The following is a 15103-nucleotide window of genomic DNA, read 5'->3' on the forward strand; positions in this document are numbered from 1 at the left end:
AAAGGCACACGTAACACAACACTTGTCACCCACTTAACGTCGGTCAGAGACCCTAGACACTCGGCACTCACCCAGATAGAACACGTATCCGTCGTACTCCTTCTGATCGCAGTGCTTAACGCAGCTGTACTTCTCCAGCACGATGCATCCTTGCGGCTCCGAAAAGGGATCGTTCGTTTTGAAGTAGAACAGCAAGTTTCCCCGCAGTCGGCACCACTTTTCGAGACTTACTGCGTGTGTGTGACGTGTTTGTATTCGAGGAGCAAAGAAATATTAAACAAAAAATACCGAGCAAAACTGGTTAGCAGCGCGCAATGATGTTTTGAAGCTTATGATAAATGATCGCCTGATCGATCGAGTGTTAGTTTAAGACCGTGCAAATCAACCCACTCATGGTGAAATGATGTTAGTTTAAGCTGACTAATTACGAGGGAACGTTCCGTTCCTTTGCTTTCCCTTAAGTATAATTCTTTTATAGTCACAGATATTTACAGTATTGCCCCTAATTTGCGTGAAAACTCCATAAAATTTCTTACAATTTATATTACTCGCTTAAAATGTTCAAAAATTGCGTTAAATTAAATTGGATAAAGAAAATAGAAACAATTCAAGTCGACTTCCATGTGGTACGAAGCTAACGAAGTAGCTTCAAACGCTGTTTTTGTTAGTATTATTTATTACTAATCAAACCATCTACAATTTCTACTGTTAGAAACCTTAGTCGAATTGTGAGAAACCTATTTACAGATGACAGCAAACACTCTACGAAGTGGATGGTGTGTGCAGTTGATTGCTAATGGACCTTTCCCTAAAGAAAACCAAAAAGCAATTATGGCTAGCCATAATTCCAGCCAAGCCGAGAGAGTTAGTGCCGAATTTGCGCAATGTTTTGCAATTGTTTTGCAACAAACAACGAACCTTTCTGGGTACCACCAATGCAACTGAGCGATTTATTGCGCTTTGGATGATTCTTACTGGCGCTGCTGGTTTGGTTGCTGTTAGCCGGCTCTTCGCCTAGAGAAGTGAGGGATCGAAGTGGAAATGTTTTATGAAACAATCATAACAACCAGGCACAATTCCAATCGAATCGACTGAGGGGACAGTGACGGACGGTTTCAAGCAACAAGTAACAAGTTCGCACGAACGCGCATACAATGGTTGAAAATGACCACCCGCCGCCGGCGCTGCCGCGAAATCTATGAGATGAGAAAGCACAAGGGACAGAGTTTTTTGCGGCTGTAAGCCGCGAACGTACCTTCCGTTTTGCGAAAGAACCCTTCCTGCTTTTCCGTCACGAAGAGCGGTCCTTCCTTGTCGAACTTGTTGCTCGGTTGTGTGGCCAACGTAATCAGTTCCTGTTTGTTGAATCTCATCCCGGGGCAAATGTCCGGCCTTTTCACCACTGCACTGGCTGTCCACCGTGTTTTTTGCGGAAAAGTAGGCCAACTCCGTCGTGGTGCCCTCAATATCGATCGATGCTGCTTTTAGCAGCTTATGTTGCTGCCCTTTTATGGGCGTTTCTCAGCTGAAAAATACCAAAAATCATCTGTTTAGTCTAAACGACTACTGAAAACCGAGGCCACGGTTTTCCAATTTTGAAGAAAAGCAAACAAAATTCTCCCGTATGGGTGCAGCCCTTAATTGATCGACTGAACTAGCGAGTCCATCTTTTATTTTTACATTTTTACTTACCTCCCAAGGCTGAGACTGGTTTCACGATTTGTGCATTTTAGGAGACGTTTATAGAACAAATCTATCTAAAAAACTTTGGAAATAAATCAACACAGATTGTACAAACGAATGCGAAACACTTTCGCAGCGAAATACGGTATTTTTTACTCAAAAAAAGTATTAATTTACGGAAGGAAGAAAATTCTGCTCCCTTTTTTCTGTCTGGTCTGGTACTTTGCTTCACGCAACTCCAGAGTTGCCAACTCAACTCAGACCAGCAATAAACACATTCTTTCTGCCTGGTGGTTTTGAACCAAATTTAAATGGCAATCTGTAAATAAAATTTTGCATATATTTCGGAAAGTTTACAAAGCATTTTACAGTAATCTTTCTCTGAAAATTATGAACAAAATTTAAGCAACTGACATTTTTCAAACGATTTTTACGATTTTTACGATTTTTACGGTCACGAATTCAAAATTTCGGTGAATTGTAGACAAAACTATACAACTGGTATCCCTTGCCATCACATCAGGAACAGATTGACACTTTGACAGTGTCAAAGTTTGAAGTTCCGAATGCATTCAAGTGCATCAGGGTTGAGTCAGGCACCTAAATAAAGAATGAGTGACCCGAATTAATCCACTTAAAAGGAAAAGGATTATTTGGTGCTTTAACCAAAGTTATTTAAACGCGGTCTAAAGGAAACACCGCACTTGCAGCAAACACCGCGCTAGAACTGTTGCCAGAATGCTGGAAACAGGCATGTTGTTCACCTAACCTAAGTAGCTGATGTGCGACTGAACAGATTGCGTGCATCGGTATGCTGGTGTTTTGAAAACAGTATGAAAAAATTTAAATTGTGCCTTAGTTAGCTTGTTTCGAGTAACAAAAATGACTTTATACGGCTGGAAATTTGCTAATTAGATCATTTTCAATAGTTGCTGTACTGTTATCAAGTGAAGTAACTAATTCCGAACATGAAGTGTGGAATGCCGACCTGAGAATACCGACATGCCGACATGTCGCGAAGTAAAGTCGGGTGAATTTCCTTTCTGTATACCATCATCAGGTCGCAATGTTTTCCGAAAATGGTCGAAACTAATACCTCTGTCTGGAGATCACCTGACCAGCGCCATAGCGTGCGGTTGGTCAGATTGGCCTCCGCCAAGGGCACTAAAAAGGGTATGTATTCCGTAAAGCATTTGCAAGAGCATATGCCATTAAAATACTGGAGCTGGACTGATTTTAGCGATTTTTCAAGCCACGTTATCAGTTGGTTTTCATGCAACAGTCACGGCGAAAACCGTCAAATAACTGCTAATGCTTTGTTCGCACTACTGCCAGTAGCACCTGGTAGCGAGAAAATTGGACATGGTGGAGCACTTCGTATCCGCTGAATACCATGTACCCCCGCCAGCCAGAATAATATGCCGACATTTATTGTTTGATCGTCCATAGCAGAGCCAAAGTGGGTTCCGGTATACGTTAAGTGCAGCGAAGTATTGGATGAGGGGCGAAAAAAATGATAAACCTGGAGAGAACACTTATTTAGGATACGAAGGGGTGCTGAATTGGGCTTCCGCCACAATGTCACGCTACGGTTGTGCACCTGACCATCGAACATCATCAACGAACGCTCCCTGCGGGGTGCGGATATCGACTCGGACCATTACCTTGTAGCGGTACATGTGCGCTGAAAACTCGCGACAAAGCCGCTCTCCTCGGTTAATCATTCGGCAATTGGACATCCCGCAAGTTGCCTAAACCTGACATGTGTAGGGACGAGGGAGGGGATCTAATCACAAACGAGGGCGAGGTGGTCGACAGGTTTTTAGACGAGCATCTCAACGGCAATATAATAAAAGGAGACGCAGCGGAAGTTAACTTAGGAATGCTTACAAATGATAATAGCGTGCCGGCTTCAAGAGATCTGGAGAGAAATCGGTCAGCTGAAGAATAATAGAGCCGCCGACTAGGACTGATTCCTGGCAGAACTCTACAAAAATGGCCAAGAACCGCAGGCATTGGCACTTCATTGGTCGACACCACCTACACGGTGTTCTTCCAAATTTTGTTACGTCAGGGCGCGTCTGATGTACTTGCAATGCATGTCAAAAGATTGTGGCAACTTTTGCCCACTAGCTGCCACTATCGCTTTGGAAAGCTGGATACACTCTAGTCGCTTTTAACGCGGAGGATACGCTCAGCGTAAATTAAAATTGTGAATTCCGGAATTCATGTTTAAAAATACCGCGTAAACTCCGAAATTCGCGTTAAAAGTTACGTTACGTAAAAAATGAATTGCGTACATAAAAAAATAAATCACATAAAAAGCGATTGCAGAGTATTGCGGATTACAAGGAAGATTGTCCAATCGATAAGTGCGCAAACGCTCATAAAAGTGCTATTTTTGCTTAAATCGTTTCGGTCTCTTCGGCGAATGTAACGAAAAAGTGCGCCCAAGATATCGAAACGATTCAATGAGCACTGCTATGAGCGATTTCGCTTAGATGGTACAATTTTTCTTGCAATTGTTTAGCAACTAGGTTGACCCGTCGTGGTTAGCCACGATACAACATTTTAAAATGTAATATGGTTTACAAATAAAAAGCACAAAATTTAGATTCGGTTTCGCCAAAACTATGATTGCAGAAAATATTAATTGCATTATACCGGGCAGACACTTGCTGTCTAATCCACTACCACTCGTTGGACCACATCAACTACAAAAATATCCTTCGTTTTAGTAAACCGGACAAACTCATTGGCGGAACTAGCGCTCATTCCTAGGGGGGGCTATAGCCCTTGGAATTTTTTTCAACCGTTTAATTTCGTCGGCATATTAAAATTTAATGCACATTAATGCCTGGAATCTTATAACAGTCATGCAAATAAATTTTACTCTGAAGTTTTTCGTACCTATAGTTATCTAACTATTGGTTTTTCAAAAATTAAAAAACTTAGTCAATTTTTCTAGGGGGGGCTAAATCTTTTCTAGGGAGGGCTTAGCCCCCCCCCCCCCCACTTCGATTAGTTATTTGCGTGAGATCGAGTCTGTTGGCGCCATCGATCTGGCAACCAAACATGATCCAGACTTCACAGTTTTTATCTCACGCTTAGTCTATTGCAAACCTTATCGCTGTTTTCTCTACGCACGATTGTTATCGCAGATCGTAGGCAAGCAATTTCTGATACGATCGGTTCTTTGAATTCGCCACTAAGACTCACTATCGTTCCATATAGCAAGTAGTAGTTAGTCGTTAATAAACCTCACTCGAGAATAGTTTACTTTTTTCTACAGTCAATATACCATCGAGTGCAATGACAAAATTTCGGTATTCCTTTCATTTTGTGAACCAAGCCCTTTGCGGTCCTCAAGGAACGATCCCAAACAGAGTCAACACAATATAAAATCTTGGATATTGGAGATTTCGACGGCTTTTTTGCGACCCTTTTTTGAGTCCCTTAAAAAAAATTAAAAAATTTTTAAGATACTTTGCAGTAGATGTCTAAAGCTACTTCTAAATTTTTAAAGTAAGAACTTAAATTTGCAGACTTCAATACTTATTGCAACTAAGTCATGGAACAGCACGTTTCACATAATCCACATTTTGATGAATTCTAGTTTTTTTACCATCAAAGTTTGGATGTGTCCTTGATAAAACATCTAACTGTTTAAGAAAACACGCTACAGCACCTCTGTGTGATTCAGATATCATCCCACACCTGACTCGGGAAGGGTTTTAGCTACCATCCTTCTAAGGATCTACGGAAGAAGTAAATGTAGGTAAAAATGTACTCAACGGGATATGCGTTTTCGCGCTTTATATTGAGTATGCGCTACTTTGGCAGCTTCTGATAATCAATTATAGTTATAGCTTGATCAAATCGCAGGCTATCCTTATTACCATACACTAAATCACACGTTAAGAATGCTTCTCAAACGGTTGACATTTGCTTCAAATATTGTATTAAAACAAAGTTTTGTTTGTTCCCATGTAAGCCCTATAAGTTGAAATCAGTATCGCATTATGTGGCAACCTATCAAAGTGCTGATTTCAAACATCCACCCACTCACTGCTGAAATGATTGTTGCCTTCACTACGCGTGTTGTAGTCAAAAAAAAATTATTTAACAGCTTGCTTGGATCTAGCGTTACAGTCAGCCACAAGGAAACTATATATATTATTGCCCCTTTTATGACTATTTAGACTACTGTGATAATCATTTAATGCAACGTACCGCATTTTGCACTATTAATCTGACACTAGAGTTTGATCTACTAATGAGTTTGACTTCTTTTTCCTTTTTCCCCTTCTTTTTTTAGTTCATTTTCTTTGAGCGAAATCGTGAGCGATATTCGACTGTGATAATCGTGTAAATCGGGGTAGTCTAAATAGGGGCAAATGTCGCAATAATATGCTCATTTATATTTTGTATCATGAAATACACCCCAGAAACGTAGAGTACGGGAGGGTTAGAGTGACTATATACAGAGTGGCGACATGTTATCCCAAAAGTATGCAATGCTCTAGCAAAGCTTATTTTCTTTCTGTTTCCTGCATACGCGTTAGATTGGACGTCTGCTCGATTGGAATGACACTGACAGATAATTATCATTCCAATTTTAACATTGTCGCCACTCTATATATAGTCACTCCAGGGAGGATATTTTGAACAATTGGCAACCCTAAATGTGCTATAACTTGTATGAACTGGCCGCCCTACTGTTTGTTATTGTTTTGGTGGTTTGATTCGATTCAGTTGGTAGTTGCAAGCAGCGAATATTTCATTCTCCGATCGGAATTCTATCATAATCGTTGGGAAAATGCAATGTCACGATAAACTACTGTTTTACCTGACTCACTGCGAATATACGTGCTATTGAAATAAAACATAACCATACGTTTTATTCGTTTACTAGCTGACCCGACAAACTTCGTATTGCCACAAATTAAACTGTGTTATACATAAATCGTGAATCTCGGATGACCTTTGTCACAACCTTGTCACAAACTTGCAAAAGTTTCTGGGGAGTTCATGGGTGTTTTAATATACAAATTTTCCTCACAGTAAAGTAGAAAACAACTCCCCCCATTGCTTAGCCTGATAAAATAACGCGGATGGCATTTAAATATTCGTCATCATTACAAACCATTTCGTCGAATACCATTTTACGGAACACCAATTCTCGGTTGACCATAACGCGGAATATAGAGTTTCGCAGAATACCATTTCGCGAAAAACCTTACGCGGGATGTACCATTTCACGGAAAATCTTTTCGTAGAAAGTACCATTTTGCAGGGGTGACCCAACTGAAGGTCAGTACATCTAGGAAAATAAAGATAGAGGTGATCTCTTCGGGGGGCTGCCCCCCGCAGTGGCCGGCGGATCCGACGGCAGGTCACCGAAACACTCGCGGCCTGTGGCCGTCTCGCGCTGAATTATCTAATGTTACTATTGATAGTTTTTGATGGTCTTGTTATTGATTAATGTTTTATGAAAGAGTCTAAAATTTCTCGAGTTCGATTAGTTTTTGAGTTACGCAAAAATTTCTGTTTTACTTGTCTGAGAGTCCTTATCCCCCTACCACAGGGGTGAGGGGTCACAAACCATCATTGGAAAAATTCCTGCCTCCAAAACCCTCCACTTGCCAAATTTGGTTCCATTTACTTGATTACTTCTCGAGTTATGAGGCAATTTGTATTTCATTTGTATGGAAGCCCCCCCTCTTAAAAGGGAGAGGGGTCATTATTCCCCTCCTAAAGAGAGGAGGAGTCTCAATTCACCATAGAAAAAAAATTGCCTGCAATGCAAAAACACCCACATGCTAAATTTGGTTTCATTTGCTTGATTAGTTCTCGAGTTATGAGGAAATTTGTATTTCATTTGTTTAGGAGCCCCCCCTCCTAGAGTGGGGAGGGGTCTCAATTCACCATAGAAAAAATTCTTGTCTCCAAAAACACCCACATGTAAAATTTTGTTCCATTTACTTGATTAGTTATCGAGTTATGCAGAAATTTGTATTTCATTTGTATAGGAGCCCTCCCTTTTAGTGGGGGGAGGGTTCTCTAACCATCATAAGGACCTTCCCTGGCCCCAAAACCCCTATATGCAAATTTTCACGCCGATCGGTTCAGTAGTTTTCGATTTTATAAGGAACATAGCGACAGACAGATAGAAATCCATTTTTATAGGTATAGAAGATATCATGAAATCAAGCATGAAATGCACCTAAGTATGTAGTAACATTATTTTTTTAAATTATGATGTCCTACATCAACAGACGTTAGTGTCTCTGATGCAACCTGTTTTAGTTTTACAATGATGTCTCCTTGGATGTCTCCAAGGAGGCTCATCACTGGCCATCACCGATTTAAGCTGTTTGCAAACATTTTCCCAGTTGTTGAAGTTTTAAAATTATTGATACGCGTTATGAACAGCCCTGCAGCAAGGTAAAGAGCCAGCGGGAACTCATTTTATGTTGCTGCCTCGTGTCCAGCATAAAATGTTGTAAACAAAACAGTGCTCATCTCATCGCTGCACTTTGCCAATGTGTATGTGCAAATTGCACCGCTGCTCTGTGTTCGAGTTCGGGTTCGCAATCTGGTTCACTCGGTGTTGCACGGAGTGCCATCAAGTACGAGCAAATCCGTTCGTTCAGTTTCAACCTGTAACGTTAAATCAAGCATCTTGGCGGTGGAAGTTGCATGCAACCCATGCAACACATCGCATACATCGCATTCACCACTCGTTGCTTGCGCGCGTTTAGCAGACGAAACGAACGGCGGAAATGTTTCAGTCAGTTCCAGTTGGACCGTGCTTTCGTTCGGACGCGTAAAACCGGTAGCTCTTTAGTGGCGTTTGTTTTTCGGTGTGTATCAGCGATCAGCTATATAGTGTGAGTAATTGTTGCTTTGCTGCTGCTGCTGCAATATAGCTAAACAAGCAAGCAAAATAGCTGGTGCCCTGCACCAGCATAAAGACGCATACATCCAGCCCAGCGACCGACGATAAAAAAGTTCTGAATGCTGTTTGTTCCAGTTAATTTTGCTGCCACTCGTCGGTTTGATCATTTTACAATTCAAGTGGATTCCAAGATCGGTTCTTAATGGTTAAATTTCTTAAAATTTTACGATTGGCCTGCTAGGATATTTTGGTGGTAATTTTTTTCATTTCAAATTAATTCAAGTGAGAAGAAAATTGATCTGCGCTTGCTGCGATCGTCGAGTGAAAGATAACGGTAAACACTGTCACCGGACAGGAGTGGATTTTTTCGTTAGTGCTGCTTGTGAAAACGGTAAAAACCGAAGAATCCTTTTTGTGTGATGGTTAGGCATCGTCCTGTGGCAGGAAAGTGATTTCAACGAGCGTGAGAAATTTTTTGGTTAAATCGAAAAATGTTGAGGTTACTTTCTCATATATTTTAAAATCTTATTAGATTTTTTTCGTGGAACATTCCCATACTCCACCGGTTTAATTACTTCTTCAGTCAGTACTCCGTACTGCAGCTCCGTTCAGACACTCTCATTGGCTGACGGATTGTTGTATGATTGGCGTGCAGATTTTTTCTCCCTCAAACCTTGAACATTCGCAAGCGAAATTGGTCTTGCTGTCTGTTGTAGAAACTCCTTAAAAACCGGTCTGGGACCGGCCCGCAAAAGCCGGCCGGGCAACTTTCCCGCAATTCCACTTAATCATTGCTCTTTGCGCGCTTCTTATGTACTTTTTACCTACCATCCATCCCATCTCGGGCCGGGCTGGTGTAGAGTTAAAGTTAAAGCATAACCACATAGGTATGTACCTACTGCAAGCCCCACAACCCGGTTACTTCGTTTAAAGACGGAACGTGGTGAAGCCACGAGGTTTCACCTCGTGAGTGTTGGTTGGTTTTGCAATCGCAAGCAACCCCGGTTGCTGTGGTTGTTGGCAGGTTGTCACAACCTAGACATTTTGCTACGGATCGCTGCGGACCTCACTGTCCGGGTTTGAGGCCGTCGTGATACTGGACAAACATTTGATTATTCAAATTCGACTAAATCGATTGATTTGTGTTGATCTTTCTGGCCAGCTTTAACAGCTTTGTTCATCCGTAAGAAACAGTACCAGTTCTTGAACGGATAATGGACCGAGCAGAATATTGACTTGGACACAAGATTGTTTGGTTCCGGCAGCAGGCAAAGAGCAGTGAAACGAGAGAAAAATCAGTTCGAAGAAGAGCCCGCAGAACAGCGAAGTTACTTTTCTGCAATTCATAAGAAATAAGTGATTCGTTTGAAATAAAGAAAAAATTTCCCGGCAGCTTATAAGCGGGACCGGTGTTCGACCGACCGGGGGGCGCTGCACTGGCCGGTCGAAAGTAAATACGTACGTTCCGTGTAAGAAGTTTTCTGGTGTCGGTTAAACATGTGAAGTTGAACCAGCAGAAATGTTCGTATACGAATAATGATGGACGAATAGTAGTTTGAATGGAAACGTGTAATTGAATGAAAATTGCCCAACCAGAATCGGATCTAATTTGCTGGAAGAGTGAAATAAGGTAAGGAATTGTTTTTTTTTGTTCGGTTAAGTTATCGTATTCTAAGCATATCGTTCTAAACACGTGGGGTCTTGTATTTCAAACTGCCCAAGATTGTAAATCGTAGACGCCGGAAGAGATCTTCAGATTTCAGACTCTCAGTCTCCTAAGAATAGAGGATCATCCAAAAATCCATAACCTGCGTATAAAGTAGAAGAGTTTTCCTCAGAAGTGTAAGAATTTATCTATTATTTGACAAAACACTACTTTTTGAAGTCATAACAAGCAAAAAAAGCTTAAGTTGCGGCAAATGAATTCTCGATTTTTCTAAAAGATTGCAATAAAAAAGTTACTTGAGGCTAATAACCCTTTGTATGGAGGAAATTCTATATGTCGCTACTTCTATAAACAAAGCAGAGGTGCCTCTGTGGGAAACCTCTTTGACATGAACAAGAATCAAGTGACCAAACGATTGCATAAGTGTACTACAGTTAATGTGGTGTGGAATACTTCGACGAGAGAGAGGAGACGCAAAAATTTGACTTAAATTTGTTGTCACCTATTTTTGCAGAAAATTCCAAAAGACTTTTCGTTGAACTCCGATGTCCGAGAAAATCGCAAGCATAACGCGCCTAAAATAGTAATCGGAAGAACTAATAGAAGACGACATAAATGTCTCTTTCGACGTTGCGGCCTTATTCCCGAGCGTCGCTGTAAAAGAATCGACAATAATCTTGAAAGATTTTTCTTTTGGAAAAACATGGGAATAACGCATGGAGGAAAAAGGTAGGCGGATACTTGTAGCTGACATGAACATGTATAGAGGTAAGCTACTTTACATTCAGGGGAAAACAATACAAACAGTGGAAAGGTGCACCAATGGGCAATTCCCCCTCACCGTTCTTGTGATAACTGGTTATGGCTAATCTTGAAAGTAATCTGGAACAAAACCAAAAAAGCATAAGCAAAGCCTTGGGTTATTAACTGCTCTACTGCTACGATCCTACTGGCTTTAGCAGCACCGCCAAATCGAGATTCCCACATACGGCGACTGGCTTGTTAGACCAGCATTGTACCGCGAAACTACCCGGGCGTTTTTTTTTTTGGAACGAAACCAGCTACTCCCGAAAAAAATGGTGGCGATGCGTCGACATTTTCAGCATAGTCAAAAAAGGAGAATTAAAAACCATTCTTGCAGCCCGCTCAAGAACATACACTTCACTTTAGAACAAAACTTCCTTTCTTAGGCATGCTACTGGTAATCTGGTAAATGGAAAGTGCAGAAACCACCAACATAAAACGCGTTACATCTAGCTCATCCAACTACTTGTACCAGCACAAAATGGCGACTTTCCATCATCTATCTATTTATGCAAAAGTGAGTTTATGTTCCACCATAACTCCATAACGCTTTGACCGTTCTTTACCAAATTTGGCACACATGTTCCTTGACATAAAGGGGGATGCCGTAACAAGAAACACCTGGACGGTTCTCCATGAAACTTGACACACATGTTCGATGCTACTTGACATAAAGGAATCAGCAATTAGGGGTTGACAAAAGAGGGGTAGTTCCTAAGAAGCGGGCGGAACGGCATAACTCCAGAATGCATTGATCGTTCTCCCACAAACTGGACCCAAGTGTTCCTTGACGTAAAAGAATCAGCGCAGGGAAGTTGACAAAGGGGAGGGGGGAAAGTGATGCATAATTGGCTGCGTGGCAGAAGGCGGAGCTGACTTGGAAGGTGGATAGTGAATTACGCAAAATTCTGCAACAGTTTAAGCCGAAACGAATGCGCTGACTTTTGTTCTGATCTAGGAATGAATATTCGATTTATCTCTGCTTGCTCTCCACACTCCAGAGGCATTTGGGAAGTAGGCATAAAGTCATTTAAGTACCGTCATTTAAGCTTGCTATATAGGGTCTGTAGAATCGTTGCACTGGGCCCGTAATTTTCCTCTATTCTAACAGCCGGCTGCGAAGTCTGTCGATAATGAAGGGTAATGTCTAAACGCCGTATAAGCCCAAGGCTTTGCTTTTTTTATAAAATTAATTTGATATCAATTCAATATCGTGACGAATTATTTCTGCTTTGTCGTTATTAAACCTTAAGATTTCAATCACTTGACTAAAGTTAACCGATTTTCGGGCTCAGCAATTTTTGAATTTTTGATTTTGGTTAAACGAGATCTGAGTTATGCTTATCATAAGATATGGGACCTTTTTACCAGGTTAGTAACATACGTTTTCTAGATGATTCAGGGCGAGCCGGCCGTAGGCAACGGCGACTGTTCCCCGGTGACCCGCCGTCGGAAGCGCCGGCCCTTGAGGAGGGCAGCCCCCCCGCAAAAATCACATCTGTGTAGGTCTATTCGTTTTCCTAGGCCTACTGACCTCTACTTAGTTTTTCCTAGTCCTCGCATCGAATTAACTTTTGGAAAATATAAAGCGGCAAAGCCGCTTTTTGCGGCTTTCAAACTAAATAAGCGGCAGTCTTTTGTTTCAGTATTAATAGGTTATGCTAGAGCGGGGCTAGTTTTCAAATAAAGTTTACATAACAATAACAGCAGTTAAATTACTACTTGCTTTGTGCAGACATTCTGCTACCCACTCACTCGCGGACGCACAGTCTCATACCGTCTTTCTGCATTTAGCTTATTCGCGAGTCAAAAAACTTATTATTACTTTTTCTTTTCTTTATCATCTTCGCTTTCGATTCTAGCCACGGGCGGGAGTGCGAACCCTCGCGAGTAATCGATATCACCAGTTTGGGCTTCAACGACGAACGAGAGCGACGACTGGAGCTGTTAGCTAAAAACACAGTCGCAAAAACTCGTTGTAGTGCATGAATAAATAAAAGCGAGAGTCCAAAAGGGATGCTTATGCAGGCGTTTTTGTTAAAATAAGCACGCGTGTATGAAGAAATTAGACCACACGAGTGTGGGCTTCGCAACACTGATCCGAAAGCAAAGCCTGGATGCTACACTCCGTTTCAAAACTTAAGCTTCTGATTTTATACAACAGACTTCGCAGCCAGCCGGTCAAAGTTTATAATTACGCTTCTAATAGTAACATTCACGAAATCAGACATATTTTTATAAAAAAGTATATATTTTGACTTAATGGCAAAATGTAGAAAAAATACAATCTGCGATCATAGATAATAATTTTTCCTAGATGATTGAACTACGCCGGGCTGCGAATATTTGATTCATCTAAAAGAATCGTTTCGTATTTATTAACTATATACTAGCTGACCCGACAAACTTCGTATTGCCACAAATTAACCAGTGTTGTACATAAATCATGAATCTCGGATGACCTTTGTCACAATCTCGAGTTTTGCAAGCCCCCCAGTGGGCGGCGCTTCCGACGGCGGGTCACCGGCAACACTCGCGACCGTCTCGTCCTGATTGATCTAGTATTACTATAGATAGTTTTTGTGGTCTTGTATTGACTAATGTTGTATGGAAGAGTCTCGAATTTCTTGAGTTTGATTAGTTTTTGAGTTTCGCAAAAATTTCTGTTTTATTTGTATGAGAGTCCATATCCCCCTACCACAGGGGTGAGAGGTCTCTAACTATCGTAAAATAAATTCAAGACTCCAAAATCTCCCACATGCCAAATTTGGTTCCATTTTCTTGATTAGTTCTCAAGTGATAAGGAAATTTGAATTTCATTTGTATGGGAGCTCCCCTCTTAAAAGGGGAAGGGGTCGTAATTCACCATAGAAAAAATTTCTGCCATCTAAAACTCCCACATGCCAAATTTGGTTCCATTTGATTGATTAGTTCTCGAGATAAGAGGAAATTTGCATTTCATTTGTATGGAAGCCCACCCTCTTAAAGGGGAGATGGGCCATAACTCGCTTTCTAAAGAAGAGAGGGGTCTCAATTCACCATAGAAAAAAAATCTTGCGTCCAAACCCACTTACATGTCAAATTTGGTTCCATTTGCTTGATCAGTTCTCGAGTTATGAGGAAATTTGTTTTTCATTTGTATAGGAGCCCCCCCCCCCCTCTTAAAGTGGGGAAATCCATAGAAAATATACCATAGAAAATATTCTTGCCTACAAAAACACCCACATGATATATTTGGTTCCATTTGCTTGATTAGTTCTAGAGTTATGAGGAAATTTGTATTTCGTTTGTATGAGAGCCCCCCCTCTTAAGAAGGTAAGGGGTCCTAATTCATCATAGAAAAAATGGTTGCCTCCAAAAACACCCACATGCCAAATATGGTTCCATTTGCTTGATTAGTTCTCGAATTATGACGAAATTTGTATTTTATTTGTGTAGAAGCACCCCCTCTTAAAGTTGGAAGGGGTCCTAATTCACCATAGAAAATATTTTTGCCTCCAGAAACCTCCGCATGCCAAATTTGGTTCTATTTGCTTGATTAGTTCTCGAGTTATGAGGAAATTTGAATTTCATTTGTATAGGAGCCCCCCCTTTTAAAGTGGGTAGGGGTCCCAATTCATCATAGAAAAAATTTTTGTCTCCAAAAACACCCACGTGCCAAATTTGGTTCCATTTGCTTGATTAGTTCTCGAGTTATGAGGAAATTTGTATTTCGTTTGTCTAGGAGCCCCCCCTCTTAAAGTTGGGAGGGGTTCTAATTCACTATAGAAAATATTCTTCCCATCGAAAACTTTCACATGCCAAATTTGGTTTCATTTGCTTGATTAGCTCTCGAGTTATGAGGAAATTTGTATTTCATTTGTATAGGAGCCCCCCCCCCCTCCTAAAGTGAGGAGGGGTCCCAGGTCATCATAGAAAAAAATTTTGTCTACAAAAACACCCACGTGTCAAATTTGGTTCCATTTGCTTGATTAGTTCTCGAGTTATGAGGAAATTTGTATTTCGTTTGTATAGGAGCCCCCTCTCTTAAAGTGAGGAGGGGTCCTTAT

The 15103-nt window shown here is 41.0% G+C and overlaps 2 protein-coding genes across 8 annotated transcripts in view; one reads left to right on the forward strand and one right to left on the reverse strand.

Annotated features, from left to right (window-relative positions):
• LOC128745357 (inositol polyphosphate-4-phosphatase type I A) overlaps nt 1–1887 on the reverse strand; it is a 29847-nt gene extending 27960 nt beyond the window's left edge. Inside the window, exons 1-4 of one of the 3 annotated variants that reach the window (XM_053842404.1) lie at nt 1693–1887; nt 1256–1525; nt 919–1014; nt 72–230 (exon numbers count right to left, since the gene is read on the reverse strand). In XM_053842404.1, the coding sequence (XP_053698379.1) occupies nt 72–230; nt 919–1014; nt 1256–1373 (373 nt within the window). In that variant the 5' untranslated portion in view covers nt 1374–1525; nt 1693–1887. The remainder of the gene's footprint in view (nt 1–71; nt 231–918; nt 1015–1255; nt 1526–1692) is intronic. The other 2 variants (XM_053842405.1, XM_053842406.1) reach the window with 2 other exon arrangements.
• Nucleotides 1–15103, forward strand: part of LOC128745358 (protein gone early) — a 337621-nt gene that overhangs the window by 128409 nt on the left and 194109 nt on the right. Inside the window, exons 1-2 of one of the 5 annotated variants that reach the window (XM_053842407.1) lie at nt 8492–8576; nt 9747–10214. The gene's annotated coding sequence lies outside the window, so the exon portion shown is untranslated. The other 4 variants (XM_053842412.1, XM_053842408.1, XM_053842411.1 and 1 more) reach the window with 4 other exon arrangements.

Source organism: Sabethes cyaneus, chromosome 1, assembly GCF_943734655.1.
Source record: "Sabethes cyaneus chromosome 1, idSabCyanKW18_F2, whole genome shotgun sequence".
Classification (NCBI taxonomy): Eukaryota; Metazoa; Arthropoda; class Insecta; order Diptera; family Culicidae; genus Sabethes; species Sabethes cyaneus.